This window comes from Saccostrea cucullata, unplaced genomic scaffold, assembly GCF_032062105.1.
Source record: "Saccostrea cucullata isolate Sc308-1 unplaced genomic scaffold, CSIRO_AGI_Scuc_v1 ctg74, whole genome shotgun sequence".
Classification (NCBI taxonomy): Eukaryota; Metazoa; Mollusca; class Bivalvia; order Ostreida; family Ostreidae; genus Saccostrea; species Saccostrea cuccullata.
In genome coordinates this window covers 688,661-705,649 of record NW_026934212.1, presented here as the reverse complement: position 1 = coordinate 705,649, position 16,989 = coordinate 688,661, and the positions used below count along the sequence as shown (strand labels likewise).

Here is a 16,989-nt window from a genome sequence, read left to right as displayed (position 1 = left end):
CTGGTTAGATCCTGCTAAGGTCTGGTTAGATCCTACTAAGGTCTGGTTAGATCCTACTAAGGTCTGGTTAGATCCTACTAAGGTCTAGTTAGATCCTACTAAGGTCTGGTTAGATCCTACTAAGGTCTGGTTAGATCCTACTAAGGTCTGGTTAGATCCTACTAAGGTCTGGTTAGATCCTACTAAGGTCTGGTTAGATCCTACTAAGGTCTGGTTAGATCCTACTAAGGTCTGGTTAGATCCTACTAAGGTTTGGCTAGATCCTAGTGCTAAGTTCTGGTTAGATCCTTCTCAGTTCTACTTAGAAGCTACTTATTAGATCCTACTAGTAAGGTAGACCAGTAGGAATCTAACACTGATCCAATGACTTTATTAAAAGGTTTGTAATTGCAGCAGCAGCTCTATATTGTAGTTGTTTGTGGTAGAACAAAAACAATAAAATAAATTATTTACTTTCAGACTTTATCCAATATAAATCAGTACCAAAGAAATAAAATATTCCAAATATTGAAAAAGCTGAATCTTTGTATTGATTAACTGTGACAATCATCATTTTTTATGAATTAATTGCTTGACAACATAGTGCATTGCTCAGAATTAATACATTATTCTCTAAAAGGAAAACTGACATGAATTAAGTTTTTCTTTACTTTGTTTAAATGTTTCTATGGGGTTTGTATCTCTACAATGAAAATATGGTCTTTAGTTTTTAATCTTTGCCTTCATCCTTAGAATCAAACTTTGTTGATAAATTGTCAAAAGAATCATTTCAATTATCTGAGCATTCAATAACTTCAAACAGAAAAATGTCAATAAGTTCTTAATCCTTGTACAATGCTGTAGGATTTCATTTTAATATTGATAAAAATATGGCTTTGGTGTCTTTCTGTTTATGTATAAAAATGTCTTCTGAACTGTTAAATCTATTGCAGGTATTGAGGATTTTCATTAAGTCTTTGGTAAATGAAATGTTTGAAGTCAAAAAATCTTAAAGTAAATTCAAAAGATTGATTTTTCACTTTTTTCCCTTTTCTTCCGTTATCAGCCTTGTATTAACTTGCTATGCAAATGCAAATGATTGTTTAAGAAAGCGTAATCTCGTATTCATGTTAATTCTTATATTTCTGGCTGGGGTACTTGAAATTTGTATGTAAAAGAGATTGTAAGACAAGCAGAAAATGCATGTGTGTTATTGATATGGTCACCTGCGATATTTAATAGAAATTCCTGTCCCTGCTTCATACCAACAGCAGGGTGCATGGTGATTAAGTCCCTTGTATGGCAGTTATGCAAAGCTTATCACCTGTTTATATTTTTTCTCGATTTAATTAAATTTGTCTGTTTTCTTAGTCTGCCCCTGTTGAGAAGGTCAAATCACTATTTTGGAATTCCATTATTTTAGATTTCAATAATATTCTGATTGGTCTATTCAGTAAGCTTCTCATGTTGGTGTGTATTCATTTTGTTTTAAAGTATTTTCTTTAATTTGTCATATTTTTTTGATGGGATATCAAGAATTTCCACATTATTGTTTAAACAATTGTCTCGGCACACGTTCTGCAAGAAAACAAATAGAATTGTACATTTATTTCAGGCCTGGTTTCATTTATGGACTGTTTGAGTGACAGTTTAACACCAAAGAACTAATTAAACAAGATTGGAGAAGATTCTGTAGTTCAATATCTATAATACATATTATGTAATCACTGTGCAGATATTTGCATTTCTTTGTTAAAGATTTTTTTGGTACAAATTTATGACAGTCCAAACAGTTATAATTCACCCTCTTGAGATGAGATCATTCCATACATTTGCACAGACCAAGATATCTGTTAAGAATTTACTCATAGTTTGTGAGTGCATCCTCTTCCACATATTTGTACACCGAGAACAAAATTCTTTGACACATCGATTTTTTCATGACCAGATATTTGAGAGGTAATGATCCATTTTTACTTGTCAGATAAAAGTTTGATATTATCTTTACATTATCTATCGTGAGTTTTGTAAATGCTGTATTCTTCACTAAGATCAAATGCTTCTTTCATTGGTTTTTTCGTAATTTGATATCTGACTTTAAAGTGCGTCATAATTGGAGGGTAAAGAAAATATTAATAAGACCCTCAAAGGCATAATTGATCTGAAGATGCTCTTGTGTAATTTAATTTTCTTATTTTGACTGAGAAGTCAGTCTATAGTATATATATAGGATCGCAGGGTTCTCTAGCTCGTGGAATCAGAAAAGGCATTTAGCTTCAATTGAATTAAACTGCGGAAAAAAAATCTTTTGGACACTGACAAATATGTGCTCTCTTAAATCACAAAGGGCTAAGTGTACTGGGTACACAGTGTATCTTATAAGTGATTGTTGTTGAATTTATTATGGGTGTTTATTTTATCCCAAACCAATATTTGTTGAGCTTTCAACAAGAAGTTTATGTATTAGGAATGTAAATATAGAAGTGTTAGTGCCCTTATAAAGCTCTAGACAAATTATAAGTGGACAGTGTTAGATCTGATGTGGTAGGAACCCCCAAAAATAGAAATTAGGGATGTCACTTAATAAGCCAAGAAATAAAGGAATTTATACTGTGTATTAAGCTGCTTTTTCAAAACATATTTTAAATGTACAAAATTAATGGTAAAGCAATCTTGAAAATACAGTTTCATATATAATTTCAAATTCATCACCTTTTCCGTCTGTCCGTCTGTCATAAATATATATTAATCGTGTCTGATTTTTCATTAAACACATTTTGACCTAGGGTGTGTCATGACCTTGACCCAATATATAATTTCAAGGTCACTGGAAGAAAAATTTCATATTCATTAATTTTGGATAAATATCATATTTCACACAAAGATTGTGGCCCAGGTTTGGTTATAGAAAGGTCATTTGGGGAAGTTCAAGGTCACTGGAAGAAAAATTTCATAATTTGTGTCCGAAATCTTTCTTATGGATAAACTTGGTAGGTTCTTCTTTCACACAAAGATTGCCTGGCTTATTAAGGTCAGCTTTCACTGGTTTTATACTATGGATAAACTTGGGGTTCATTTCACACAAAGATTGCTGACCCAAGGGTGTGTCATGACCTTGCCCCTTATAAGGTCACTGAAGAAAAATTTTTATGTTTGATACATATCTTTATTAAGGAAAAACTAGCAGGGGGTGTAAGTTCTAGTTAATTTTGTTAAATATTTTCATTTTTTTGAGGTTGGGTTTTAAAAAGGGGAAATATACTTTGAAATTTGAAAAAATCTCATTGTGTATACTAGCTTGATTGTTAATACTTAGACTTAAGCCCTCAAAGCATTGAAGCTTTTTATATAGATGCTGGTAGCTAAATTTCTAAAAGGGGAAAGATCTTATATATTTGAAACCACAAATGCAAAAGTATTAGTGATCTCATCTTCATGTATGGGGATATAAACAGAAGAAAAATCTACTTGTATCTATTGAGAAAAAAATGAACAAATGCCACCAGTTTATTTTAGAAAAGTGAATTAGCTGTCAATCCATAAAAGGTATAGGAATACATGAAATTTTATTGATATCTTCAATACTGTTTTCTACCCAAGTTAAAACCCGGCCATTTCCGTCCATTGTGCTCTTTGTTGGTTTTAGAAATTGTTTGCGATGGAGTAGGTATATTATTGTATCCATTATGTGGAAGGATATTTTTAAATCCTTTATTCTCCCCTTAATTTTATTATAAGCAATAAATCATTATAATTTGAAAGGCCAGTATAAATCAATTCATTTGGTATGTTAAATTAACGAGTTCAGAGAGAAAGAATACAACTATCATAATGGCTATGAAAACATGGTGTCAAATGTTGTTAAACTTTGCAAGGACTCAACGACCATTTGTCAATTTACTATCACCAAAAAATAATTAATTTCACAAATGCAGGAGACATTTTTGATTATATTTAATATTTGATATCACCAACCTTTTGTTGATTTATGGAATTTCAAGATCATACAAAGGAAGGGGTTGACCTTTATGTCTTCTGCAAACAGTACATATATAAGACTTGTCTTTTGCATGTTTGCTTTCCTGGTAGTGGCGTATAGAGTGACCTGCATTTTCATTGCAAGTTTAATCAAGTCTTCTTTTATAACAGTTTAAATTATTTTCTGCCAAAAAATTTGCTTAAATATTACTCATTTTATACTTTAAACAATAATCAATCTTTTTTTCTACAACAAACTAAACTGGAACTCTGTAAAAAAAAATTATTTACAATTGATGAAATTGATTAAAATTTCAAGCATCATCGTATGGTCTATGTGAAGATTTTTAGTTTGTTCAAATCATTAACCAAATTAAGTTCATGCATTCACATATTCTACTCAATTTTCAGACACATGTATCATTGAATTAAATCATATTGACAATAGGTCCTATTGTACCTTTGGTCTCAAGAGTAAAAGATTTTTGACTAGAAACTATTATAGCCCTTATATTGTATTCATTAGATTCCCTTGTGTGATAGCTACAGACTTAATACAATATGAAAACCTTTCATCTTTCAAGCTATATTAAATTTGACATAACTTTGTGTTTTTAGATGTGTGGACGATCCATTGCTCCTATGAAGTTAATGCACAGATTAAAACATATGAAGGTTCATTTTGAAGACAAAACTCGCATCCAGTTATCTGAGTACCTTGAGCTTATCTTGTGGTAAGTTAAAACATGTGAAGGTTCATTTGGAATCCTTGTACACCATTTTTGGATAAAACTTGCATTCAGTTATCCAAACGAGGTTGCCTCCTAGCTCAAGGTTTTGGTGTGATGCTATTTTGAACTATGATTAGAGAGTGCAAACATTAGAAATATACTCTTGAAAATATGGATTCTAAATCGATAATTTTGAAGATAAACACAAAGCAGAGATATTTTGCCATCTCAAAAATTACTTGAGAATTAATTCCCACCCACTATTTACATACATAGATGTAGTTATTTTTTAAGAGAGATATACTCTTTATGACATTTCTGGACAATTCCTAAAACAGCATTACGTGTAATGTTTTTATGTCCATCAGTCTGTGTGTTTAATATTTTAAAATATTTCAATAGTAATACATGCATTTATCCCCTTGCTCTCTTATAGTCTGAATAAAATAAAATCTGAGATAGCTAAATTTTGAACTATGATTAAAGAGCTATCCGTTTTCGTCCGTCGTCGTGCGTCGTGTGTCGTGCGTTGTGTGTCGTGCGTCGTGTGTCATGTGTTAACATTTGAACATTTTCAGCTTCTTCTCTGAAACCACTGAACCAATTTCAACCAAATTTGGTATACAGCATCTATGGGTGGAGGGGAACAAAAATTGTGAATTTCATGGTCCCCGCCCCCCTGAGGCCTGAGGGGTGGGGCCAAAACCACTAAAATTATTGCAATCTTTAAAAATCTTCATCTTTACTCATGGACATCAAGCAGGCAAACTGTTGGCATGAATGTAATGAGCATTGAGTCCTCTACCAAAATTGTGAAATTCATGGCCCCAGGGTCAGGGGTTCTAGTGCTTGGGTGGGGCTCTATAGATTATATAGTGAAAATGCATTATTTCTTTGAAAATCTTCTTCTCTGCTCCTGGGTATTAAATATACTAACTAAGCACATAGTTATAATAAGAGTGCCTCCTACAAAATTGTGCATTTTATTCAGGGGTTTGTTAGGGCGGGGCTCTATTGTTTATATAGTGAAAATGCATTTATTCTTTGAAAATCTTCTTCTCTGCTTCTGGGTATTAAATAACTATTTTGTGATGAAAGATTTCCAAAATATTAATTCTGGTGTTAGGGCGGGGCTCTATTGATTATATAGTAAAATACATTAATTCTTTTAAAATATTTTCCTTTGCTTCTGGGTTTTATGCCAATGATCCAAGTATATATATATTTATGATGAAGAAAGATACATCTAGCAAAGTGTTTTTTTTATGCCCCCAGGGTCAGAGGGGGAGGGGGGTTACATAGTCTGAAAATGAATTAATGCTTTGAAATCTGCTCTTTGGTATTAATCAACCATTTTATAATAAAATTTGCAAAATTTTGAAAAACATGTATGTGGCCCATGGGTTCATACAACTGGGTAATTGCATTTTCTCTTTGTTAAATTAAGTAAATTGAGTAAGCATGCTTTAATAATTATATAAGCAATGATGCTCTTTCAAAATTGTAAATTGTGAATTTATGGCCTCTGGTTTATTAATTGTTTGAGCACAATACTCAGGTGCAAATGTAGTTTTAAATTTTGAAGCATGCTCTTGATATGGTTTTAGTGCATATACTTTTTAAATGCTTTTTCATCTGCAGTCTCTCTGTGATTTAATTAAAGCAGGTGCAAATGAAAACTTCATCAAAACTACTTCTTTAATTAAGATCTATGCATCCATTTTGATTTTATTTAATATAAATGTGTCACAGCTGTCTCTAACAATTTTTAAAATTCTCTTTTTCCTATCTGATTGTATCAAGAAAAGTAACTTGTCTCATCAAAGTCCAGTAAAATCTTTATCATTTTAATTATAATGAAATCTGTCAAACCATCCGAAAAAGATTTTAAAATATCTGAAATGATTGGAAAAACATTTAGACTATAATAAGATTCTCATCCTAAATTCTGTTTGATTTAAGAGTTTTGTTACTTCTCTTACAGAAATCAACATTCCTACTATAGTATGCAAGTGTAAGGAACAAATCAGTGGAGCTACAGTCTCATCAGAGACTTGTGGTTTCTCTTGTATTTCATAATAAGTCTTACAAGTCATTTCAAGCTTGAAAGATTGCATGTTGATCAAGTTGCATATCAATGCAGCTTATTTCTTCTTTACAAAAGCAGATACTGCTAGAAAAATGTCATACTTGGAGAAGTTTAGATTGACATTATCAGTGTACAAATTGATTTCCATCATCAATATTGAGTATATATACATGTATTTTTTGAAGTCCGACAAGTTTGCTATTTAACAACTGTTGATGCTATCATTATGTTTACACCCATTCAGCTTTAACTTAGATACCAATCTTTAAGACAATGCCTCTTCTAGTTTTTGTTATGGTTCTTTGTTATAAATGTTTCTTTTACTTCAGTATAATCATATGTTTCCCACATTTTTCATGAGAAAATGCACAGAACACGCCTAAAGCCTAAAAAGATAAATGTTAAAGAAATATTACAGTTCGATTTTTTCAAGAATTTTCATATAATTTTTCGAGAGAAGGGTAAAATTCCAGAGACAGGATTGTATGAAATTTCTGAATGTTTGGAGGAATTGCCTCATTTCAGGTGTGGGACATACAAGGACTATAAGCCCGAGGAGGACACAGCACCACAGGGGAAGGACAAAGATCTATATAAGGTAGGGAGGGGTTCAATAGCATGGTATACATACCGTATAAGTGGAAATTTTAGCGAGATGCAAATTTAGCGATTTCTACCAAAGAACTGGTGTTTTAATTGTAGCGAGACGCAATTTTAGCGATTTTTTAAATGCTAACTAAAGAAGCTATAAGAAATGATACGCAATTGATTTTTAGTGATAATCAATTTTAGCGATGTCAGCACCCTCGCTAATAATGCCAAAATTAAATCCTTGCTAAAAATTCTACTTATACAGTACATGTTTATCATGTTTAAGAGGGTTCAGGGTCTTGATATTCCCCTGTACCCAGTGACAAAGGAAAAAATGTTTGTAGGCCTGTGATGAGCACTAAGTAAACGAGAAAAACAGAATAATGTGTAGATTTATTTTTTGTTCAGTCTTTATCATATCTTCTCATCATAAAAGTGTCCTAAATCATTTTATCCTAAAATCATATATCCAAAATAATTTTTGTAGCCATACATCTGACTTTGTGAAGCTTATTGCATGCTACCATTCCATCTACAAAGTTATACAGTTAGTTTATACATGTAGCACTCCATGATTTTACTTTATAGCTGGCTGACTTTGAGCAGCTCCTTTCACACTATGATGCCCGTCTTGCCAAGAAACTAAATGATGAATACCTCAAAGAGGAATGGGACTTTGGACAGGAAAACCTGGGAAGTAAGAAGATGTTTAAGGAGCCTCCCATTATCTGTGCTCAGGACAGAATGGACATGGTACGTACCACCTTAAATAGGTGTTCTTATAAGTATTCTTATCTCACTACTCAGACTTTGGATTTCAAGTTTTCACAAGGGGGATAACTCTTTATAAGCATGAAATTGTTTGTCTTATGGAAATTATTAATGCAAATATGTTTAAACAGCTGTGTGTTTTTCTATGAACATTTACTTATATGGCCCAGGATATTAGTTATTTATTCAGTTAATTAGAACTTGCAATATTGTTGTAAAAAACATTAGAGGAAATAAATTTAAATTCAGAACTTCATTTCTTTTCTAGGTATTTTTCTCTAACATTGAAAAATTGTGAACCATTTCAGGCTGACACTTGTTTTTGTGATGAATTTATTGAGTTTTATGAGGAGGTAAAAAGCTAGGTGCAGATATTGTATAGGTCACAGTGATATATGTAGTAGAAATTTACGCTTACACATGTTTTTGCTGTTTTCATAAGTACAAGTAATTGCTTTCTTTCTCTGTAGGCAAGAAAAACAAACAAAAAAAAATCGTTAATAAAGTATACATTCAGTTGTAGTTTTACATAAGACTTACTAACATATGCCATTTTCTTTAGAGCATATTAACAAATACTTTTTGTCCATAAAAACTTACTAAAGCACTGCTCATACTCAATTGTATTGGCATGTAATATTCACTCAGGTACATGCACATATAAATTTGATATCAAGATCACTGCATAATCACATTTTAATTATAGATTGCAATATTTATTTGTAGAATCTAGTTCATCAATTAATTCTTTTAATTGCTATCAGAAAATTTAAGTGTGTATGAAATGTGCATTGATCATATTAATTTAAAAAAATAGAAGCCCATTCACTTGAACATTAGGGGTATGTACAAGTATATTTCTCAAGAATCACTTAATCAAGACTATTATAGGGAAAAGTGATGACAAGAAGTACTAGATACTGTAAATCTTGATTAGAATTATATAAAGTACAGTTCCTATGAATGCTACTTTTGTTTATTAGAGACACGTTTTTCAGGTGAGCACTATGGCCCATGGACCTCTTGTTGACATTTTCAAAAAGTGTGATAATGGCTAGTTTGTAGATTAAAGTTCCTTGCAATATAGCAAAAGTTAAAAAAAAATTGTGTGTATTTTTATGTTTGTTTTTGATGTGTTAGTCAAATGTAGCTCCCCAACTAGTTTATTATGAAATAGTCAGTGTTTGAAACACACTGTAAAATCAGCTAGACATGCAGGGCTGATTGCTAGTGAAAGTTGTCAGCCCTGTCAAAAATGTACTAGCCCGAAAAAAAAAATAATTGTATTTTATAAGTTTGTTTTAGCAATAATGTGAATGGGGCCATCCCACTATATATTCAATCCATGACTGGTGAATTCAACCTGTTTGCTTGTTACACCTTGTAACCAGTAATACAATGTATAAGTTGATTTGAGAGAGTTTTATCAAATATATCATAACATGTATATGAATTTTAATTTATGGAAAATTTTACAAGTCCAGCCGGGCGTCAATATGTGCAAATCAGTTCGCCCATGACAAAATTTGTGCTTCTCGGGCGGTTGGGTGCACGGTTATTTCAAACACTGAAATAGTACATGTACATCCTAATCTATTTTGAGTAATTAAAGATACAATGCAAGACTCTCCTTAAAAAAACATATGCAGACAAAGTTGAATACAAAATTCTTACTCATATGATGGGGTTATTTTAAGGAATTACTGGGTATGCCAGGGCATCAATGATAGTTGGAAATGTGGGATAATTTGCCTAACAGGCGAAGGCATAAATTAATACCAGGCCTTCTTAGCTCCTGACCTTTTGCTTGCCAAAATTTACATTCCGGTTGAATAATCAAGAAATCAACTGACTTAACTTTCAAAGAATTATCACAGAGAAAACAAATGGAAATATTGTTATTTAATTTCCTCCATTTGTTTCTAGAAAAACAGTTAGAATGGGTATTTCAAAACCTTAAGTCCTATACAGTTCATATATGGGGAAATTTTTACGATGACCACATGCATTGTACATTAAAGATGAAAAGTCTCAGAAATCAGTTTTAACCCCCTGACCCAGACATTTGAAATCCTTTTCTCTATAGTGTTATATTGCTGTATGCCTTATATCTGTAGATTACAGGGTAACAACATATGGATCACGATTTATTATTGGAAATTTCTTTTGTATGAGTTTGCTATTTGCCTTGTTAAATCCCTCTTCAATCTATTAAGTACATGCACAATATGTGTTGTATAGACAAGAGCACTTCCCATCAATAGAACATTTAAATATCTCTAATGGTATTACCCACTTTTTCTTAATATTGACCAACGGTTTCCATTAATCTTAATGGTGACGAGAGTAAATATGTGCTCTCCCTTTGATGAAAGTAATGTATGGCCATTACTAAAAGATGTTAAGTAAGTAAAATGAACAATTTGAAATGGCTTATGTAAATATAATGTACCCTAAAACACTGGCTGTCAATTTCACTCCTTGGTTGAGATATATAGGGAGAAATTTGATTGTTTTTTACATTGGCAACAAGACAATGTCAGTTTCTCTCATTTCCTCAGAGTAAGTCTTATAGATTTACAGGTAGGTGATATTAATCATATTTCTTGACAGGTGTGTCAGAAAAAAAAACTGATAAATTTTGCATTTTCCGATTTTTGTATTTTCTTTGCTGTGTTTTTTTGAATGAAATATGATGCAAAATGATTTTTTTCCCAGAGATTTTAAAGATTGGTGGACATTTAAATGTCTTGTTTAATTTTGTACATGGCAATTTTTTTTTCTACAAATCTTCATGTAAAGTAATTAAGATATGGAATCGTACCTGTAATTACTAGGTTTGCTTCAACACAAACTCTTTTTTATCTAAATGTTATTTAATCCTTTTAATTCAGGCTAGAAAGCAAAGAAAACTGTACAAACATCTGAAAAAAGAGATTGGAAACTCGCAGAACATGGTGTACCGAGTGAAAGCTGGTTTTGTAAGGGATCGCCCCCTGACAGCACCAGATTTATCCATGTACCAGAGGAGCCAAAAAATAAAAGAAAAACCGGAGATGACAACCAAGTCAGCATATGACAAGATAACTCATCGGATTAACAGTGCCAGATCTCGGGGTAAGAATATTGTGTCTATTGTTGTTTCAATACCTGCTGTCTTTTTGCCACAAAATAGATAGTTTCATAACACCATATTTGAGAAAGTGGCAGATAAAGCCATCTTGTGTATCATTAATATGATAATAATTGAATGAATATATTGTTTCAATTATTAGTTTATGAAGGATATATGGCATAAATCAATTGACCATATTTTTCCATTTAAATGTTTACCTGGAGGAGTTAATAACACAATATTATTTGTTATATGTGACAGGTTCTTGCATTTCACAAAATGGATAAAATTTTTATCTAATTTGTAAATTGAAATTGATACATAGTGATATTATTACCATCACCATGGAAAGTAAAAATGGGGATTTTAATCCTGGAGTTTTAGTTTATATAATGGAAAATTCTCTGGTTTTAAAAGTGCAGCTACCTGGAAACAATCCTTATAAAATTAATAGATTTGCCGATTATTTCTCAGAAATGGATTAAATTCGAAAAGTGCTGTATAAAAAATACTTTTAAAAAGATATTAAGCCATCTTTTGTATTTTGTATCATTAATATGATAATAATTTATTTCCCTCTCCTTTTTGAATGAATATACTGTTATATTATCCAATTACACCTACTAAATTTTTAGTATGTACAGCAATGTTTTAAAGTACATATATGATATATTTTGCAATATCTCATAGAATTCAATATTGTTTAGGTACTTCCTAGTTTTCAGTAATCATATTCTATTGGCCTTTAATGTTATTCATGGTCAACAAAATATGAATTCACATATACTTAATGAATATTAATGATGATGATCCTAATTAGGATTTGATGATTTATTAAAAGTTACAAGTTCTGTACAATTTTCATGTGCTTATTCAATAAATGTATGTGAAAAAAATCCAAAGAGAAACTTGCCAAAACAATACATGCATGTCCTAGCTTTCTTTTATAAACAAGAGGCCAAGGGGCCACATCGCTCACCTGAGCAACTGGCTACATGTAGGTAAAAGCAAAAATTAGTTCAGTATTGAAAAGTTTAAATCTATTATTAAAAATGGGTTCTGGGGAGGGGAGGGGGTATTTAAATAAACTGAAAGCTACACTTCCTTAGAATGCTTTTATGACACATCATGGTTTTGTTGTTTATAGGATGAAAATTTTTATTGATATAGCTTTTGTATTCATTTGTCAACTTTATGGCTCCTCTGTTCTCCTGAATTTCAAATCTATGTTACCTTTTTTTATGCTTTCAAATTGATGATCAATATCATGATGGCTTTGTAAAGAATTTTAACGATTTTTACCATGAATTTCTATGTAAAATTTGATCATCCATTGTGGCCACACCCTTGCCCAAGGGATCATGATTTGAACAAATTTGAATCTTCCCTTTTAGAAGATGCTTCTGCATGAGTTTCATCTTTCATGGCCCAGTGAATCTTGAGAAGATTTTGTCTATTTATTCCTATGTTGAACTTTGTTCACCCATTGTGGCCCCACCCTACTCCCGGGGGTCATGATTTGAACAAACTTGAATCTTCACTACCTGAGGATGATTCAACATGAGTTTCATCTTTCCTGGCAATGTGGTTCTGGAGAAAATAATTTTAAAGATTTTTCCTATGTATTCTTATGTTGAACTTTGATACCCCCTTGTGGCCCTACCCTACTTAAAATCTACACTACCTGAGGATGATTCAACATGAGTTTCATCTTTTTTGGTCCAGTGGTTCTGGAGAAGAAGATTTTTAAAGATTTTTCCTATCTAATCCTATGTTGAACTTTGATACCCTATTGTGGCCCCACCCTACCCCCGGGGGTCATGATTTGAACAAATTTGAATCTACACTACCTGAGGATGCTTCCACATGAGTTTCATCTTTCATGGCCCAGTGAATTTGTTTGTTTGAAATTGGCCCAGTGGTTCTTGAGGAGAAGATGAAAATGTGAAAAGTTAACGATGACAACAACAACTACAATGACAACGACTACAACAGACAATGGACAAATTTTGATCAGAAAAGCTCACTTGAGCCTTTGGCTCAGGTGAGCTAAAAAGGGGGGGGGGTGAAATAATAAATGGATTTGTTGATACATGTGATGTATTTGAAAGAACTTTGCTATTGATTGTAAGGTTATTCTGTGTTTTTAGCCGGCGGTGAGGACAGCCCCCTGTGTGACACTTCAGATCGTCCCCAGTACGTCCGACCCCCAGAGAAAACAGTCACACCCATTGTCTCTGAGGAGGAAATTCTGGAGACTCAACTCAAGAAAGACAACCTGGTGTTTGATATAGAAACTGTGGTATGTGTAGAAGATTATTCCTGAAAAGTTATGTAAATAGACTCCTTGAAGTAAGTAAGTTAGAATAGCAAGACAAATACACAATTAATGCAATGCAAAGGGCAGTAACGCTTACATCAAAATATTGAAGATATCGATTGTATGTTTGAAATTGAAGTTTATAGAGTTTATAGTTATTTTTAAAATATATGTTTAACCTGTAAATAACTGACATTATTCTTTCTCAGGAAAAAAGACATAGACTTCAAATGGAACAGACACTGGATTTCTACATCCCTGGCATCATGGAGAAAATAGCTAAGAAAGAAGGTAATTAACATTATAAGCTGAAAATTTTAACTGTGCAAGGTTTCCTGATTTTTACTTGTACTCTCTCTAAATGTGAATATTCTGTTGCAGCTGAGGAGTGTCAGGTGGTTGTGGAGGATAAACCCAGCAGTCCTCGGAGGAAAACACCCAGTGAGGAGACCATCAACCACTTAGCTTACCCAGAATCCCACAGTAATCAGTGTCACTCAAAGGCTTGTGATGCAAGGTCAGTAGAAACTAGCTACTCCAGAGACTTGAAATATTTTCTTGATGAAATTCGTCACAGTCATTACTGTCAAATACAGTTTTAAGATTACATATGTTTTTTCGGTTGGTTAGGTTCATCTTTGCTAGCCAAGGGTTTTGGTCCACTTTATTCACTGTGGGGAGCAGAGTGGACTGAAAACCCTTAATTAGTAAAGATGTGCAACTAGGGTAATCCTTGTAGAAAAAGAAAGCTAAAAAGATTTTTTTCTATGTTAGGTATCGTGGATGGCATGAGGTGCAAACCAAGAAAGGAGGACATTTTATTCTAACTTCCCCAACATTTGAGAATTCTTACCAAGGCAGGCTTCAGAAAAAATTACACTTGAGGACAAAAGTGCAAGCCAAGAAAGTCACCTCTGAATTTGCTTATCGATACACCAAATCAAGTGAAGTTAAAAAGAGAGCTCAGATTACGGCCAGCCGACCTAACACTGCCCCTGCTGTCATGCAGAATCCAGTTGAAGAAGAAGAGGAACAAGAGGAAATCTCTGAAGAGAAGGACCTCTATCACACAGAATCCATACATACTGTTGACACAGGGTACGAATCTTGTGATGACAAAAGTCTTCCCAGTTCCAAGGCTAGTCTGACTCCTTCACAAGCTTGGGGTAGTGAAGTTGACAGTATTGTTTCTAAGAGTCCTATCGAACCCCACCATCCACCTGAGGCTGAAAGTGAAGAAATGTCTGTCACCTCCAGGAGCACTGAAGATTATGACATGATTCAGCTAAAACCACATGATAGAGACCAGTCTTCACCTACCAGAAAGGTCCATTTAGATACAAGTGAGAGAGCTAGCAGTGTCCCATTAGATAGTGCTAAAATTGTAATAGTGCCAAAGAAAGAGAAAATTTCAATAGACTCTGCACCCATTCCACAAATGCAGCATTCAAAGCCAAAAGTGGTGGCTGTAGGAGGAATAGGCAAGATATCCCTGCTGGAGAGTATTTCTGAACTTAAACAGTGGGAGGAAGAGACGGAAGAAAGAAAAGACTTAGATTCCACCAGACCAGAGAGCATGCCCAATCCCAGTCTCCAGGAGGATCCAGGACACAAAAAACTGGTGGAGGGTGAGGAGAAAAGCCTGGAAGATAACCTCAATCTGCTAAGTCGCAGGTTGAGTGCTGATGGGGGAAAAGACAGTAAGAGAAACTCGAGAGCAAGCAATGAGATGCCAGCCATGTCTATAGAAGAAAAGATCGAAAGGGAAAAACAAGCCAGAATAAAGAAACAGAAGAGACTACAAGGCTCAAACCTGGAGAAAATGGGAGTGACTGTATTTTCCAGGAAAACTAGTCTGAAATCTGATTCCACACAACATACCACATCCACTTCTTCTGTGGAATCCTCAGACCCCCAGAACAGCCAATCAAATCTCAACCCAGATGTACAAAGGAAAAATCAATCCAAAGGTGGAGACAACATTGACTCTCCAACTCCTAGAAGTCATAGACCTAGCTTTGGATGTAGAAACCATTCCGTAACAGCCAATACATTCGCCAAAGAAAAGAGCACCAGACCTTGTTCAAATTCATCAAATCCTACCGAAAAAGATAAAAACAATAAAAACTCTAGTCTGCAACAGATTTACAAGAAATCTGTACGTAACAATGTTACAACCACAACAGACTTTGAGAAAGAAAACATCAATGTAAAAGATTCCAAGATCAGCACCGGACATCATGACAAGAGAGCGTCAGTTAGCAGGGGACAGAACTGTGGCAAGGGAAAGTATGATAGATTGCTCAAGAGACTAGAGGGTAGTATATCAGAGGTGTTTGCTAATAAGCTGGCTGCAGCTCGTCCAAAAGTCAAGTAGAGCTCTTGCTGCATCAGTACTCAAAAAAAGTCAAGTAAAGCCCTTACATTGGTACTAAAAGGGTTTATCGAATACCGGTAAGCTAGTAACAGCTCCTTGTGCCTATGCACTCAGAGGGATCAACCAATGAGCTGGTACCTGCTCATCCAAAAGTCATCTACTAGAAGCAGAAGGTCAAACGGTTAAGTCATAGTGCACCAGTACTAAATCGTAGTGCATCAGTATTCATGGAGATCATAACTTAGTGCTTGTTTGTATACATAACTGTCACATAATTTATGAATTCTTGGAGTTCAAACCTGTTTTGTATCTGATATTCATGTTTCAAAGACTTAATTTTTCCTTGTGTTCTTCAATCCATGCACAGGTGCAGAGTTTTCTTAATGTGACTGAAATTCCCAGATTTTATTGTTACAAATTTATGTATTTTTCATGTGATTTTAAAATTATTCATTTTTTTTTTATTGTATCAAAGCATACAATGTGCAGTGATATAAAGGAAAATGAAATCTTTTATTGAAAAAAATTAAGTCAACTCTTAATGGTAGCTATCATGTTTTTTAACATTTTTTTTAGATAATCATAGCTACATCAAATGTAAGATTTATTGCATTATTTGGAATATATATTTTCCTTAATATTGATGAGAAATAATTTCTGCATGAAATCAAGAGAAAAGAAGCTAGTGTTTTTGTGTCTTTTGTACTGAAAGTTGTTGCTCAAATAACTAAATTGTCTTGTGATATTTCTATGTGGTGCTAATTAAAACTCTAAATGATTCGTATTTTTCTATATTTATTTATTGTAGTGCATTCTTCTTGTAAACTTTCAGAGTTTAACCTGAATACAGATTTAGATTTTTCAGAAAATACATGCTTTCTTTTGGCATCTCATCCTTAGAAGTAAAATTATTGAAAACATTGTGCAATATTTCAACTATTTGAAGGTTTTCAAAGATTTAAGGAATGGTTTTAATTTGCAGTGTATTAATTTCCTACCTTGGCCTTTGCTTATTTAACCTCAAAATCAATAAGGGTC

The 16,989-nt window shown here is 33.3% G+C and overlaps 1 protein-coding gene across 1 annotated transcript in view; it reads left to right on the top strand.

Annotated features, from left to right (window-relative positions):
* The window catches only part of LOC134240173 (dynamin-binding protein-like), a 46,675-nt gene extending 29,944 nt beyond the window's left edge, over nt 1–16,731 (top strand). Inside the window, 8 exon segments of the mRNA XM_062722283.1 lie at nt 4,576–4,691; nt 7,303–7,375; nt 7,957–8,121; nt 11,034–11,256; nt 13,405–13,556; nt 13,784–13,865; nt 13,956–14,091; nt 14,349–16,731. Coding sequence (XP_062578267.1) covers nt 4,576–4,691; nt 7,303–7,375; nt 7,957–8,121; nt 11,034–11,256; nt 13,405–13,556; nt 13,784–13,865; nt 13,956–14,091; nt 14,349–15,951 — 2,550 coding nt within the window. The 3' untranslated portion in view covers nt 15,952–16,731.
* The last annotated feature ends 258 nt before the right edge of the window (nt 16,732–16,989 follow it).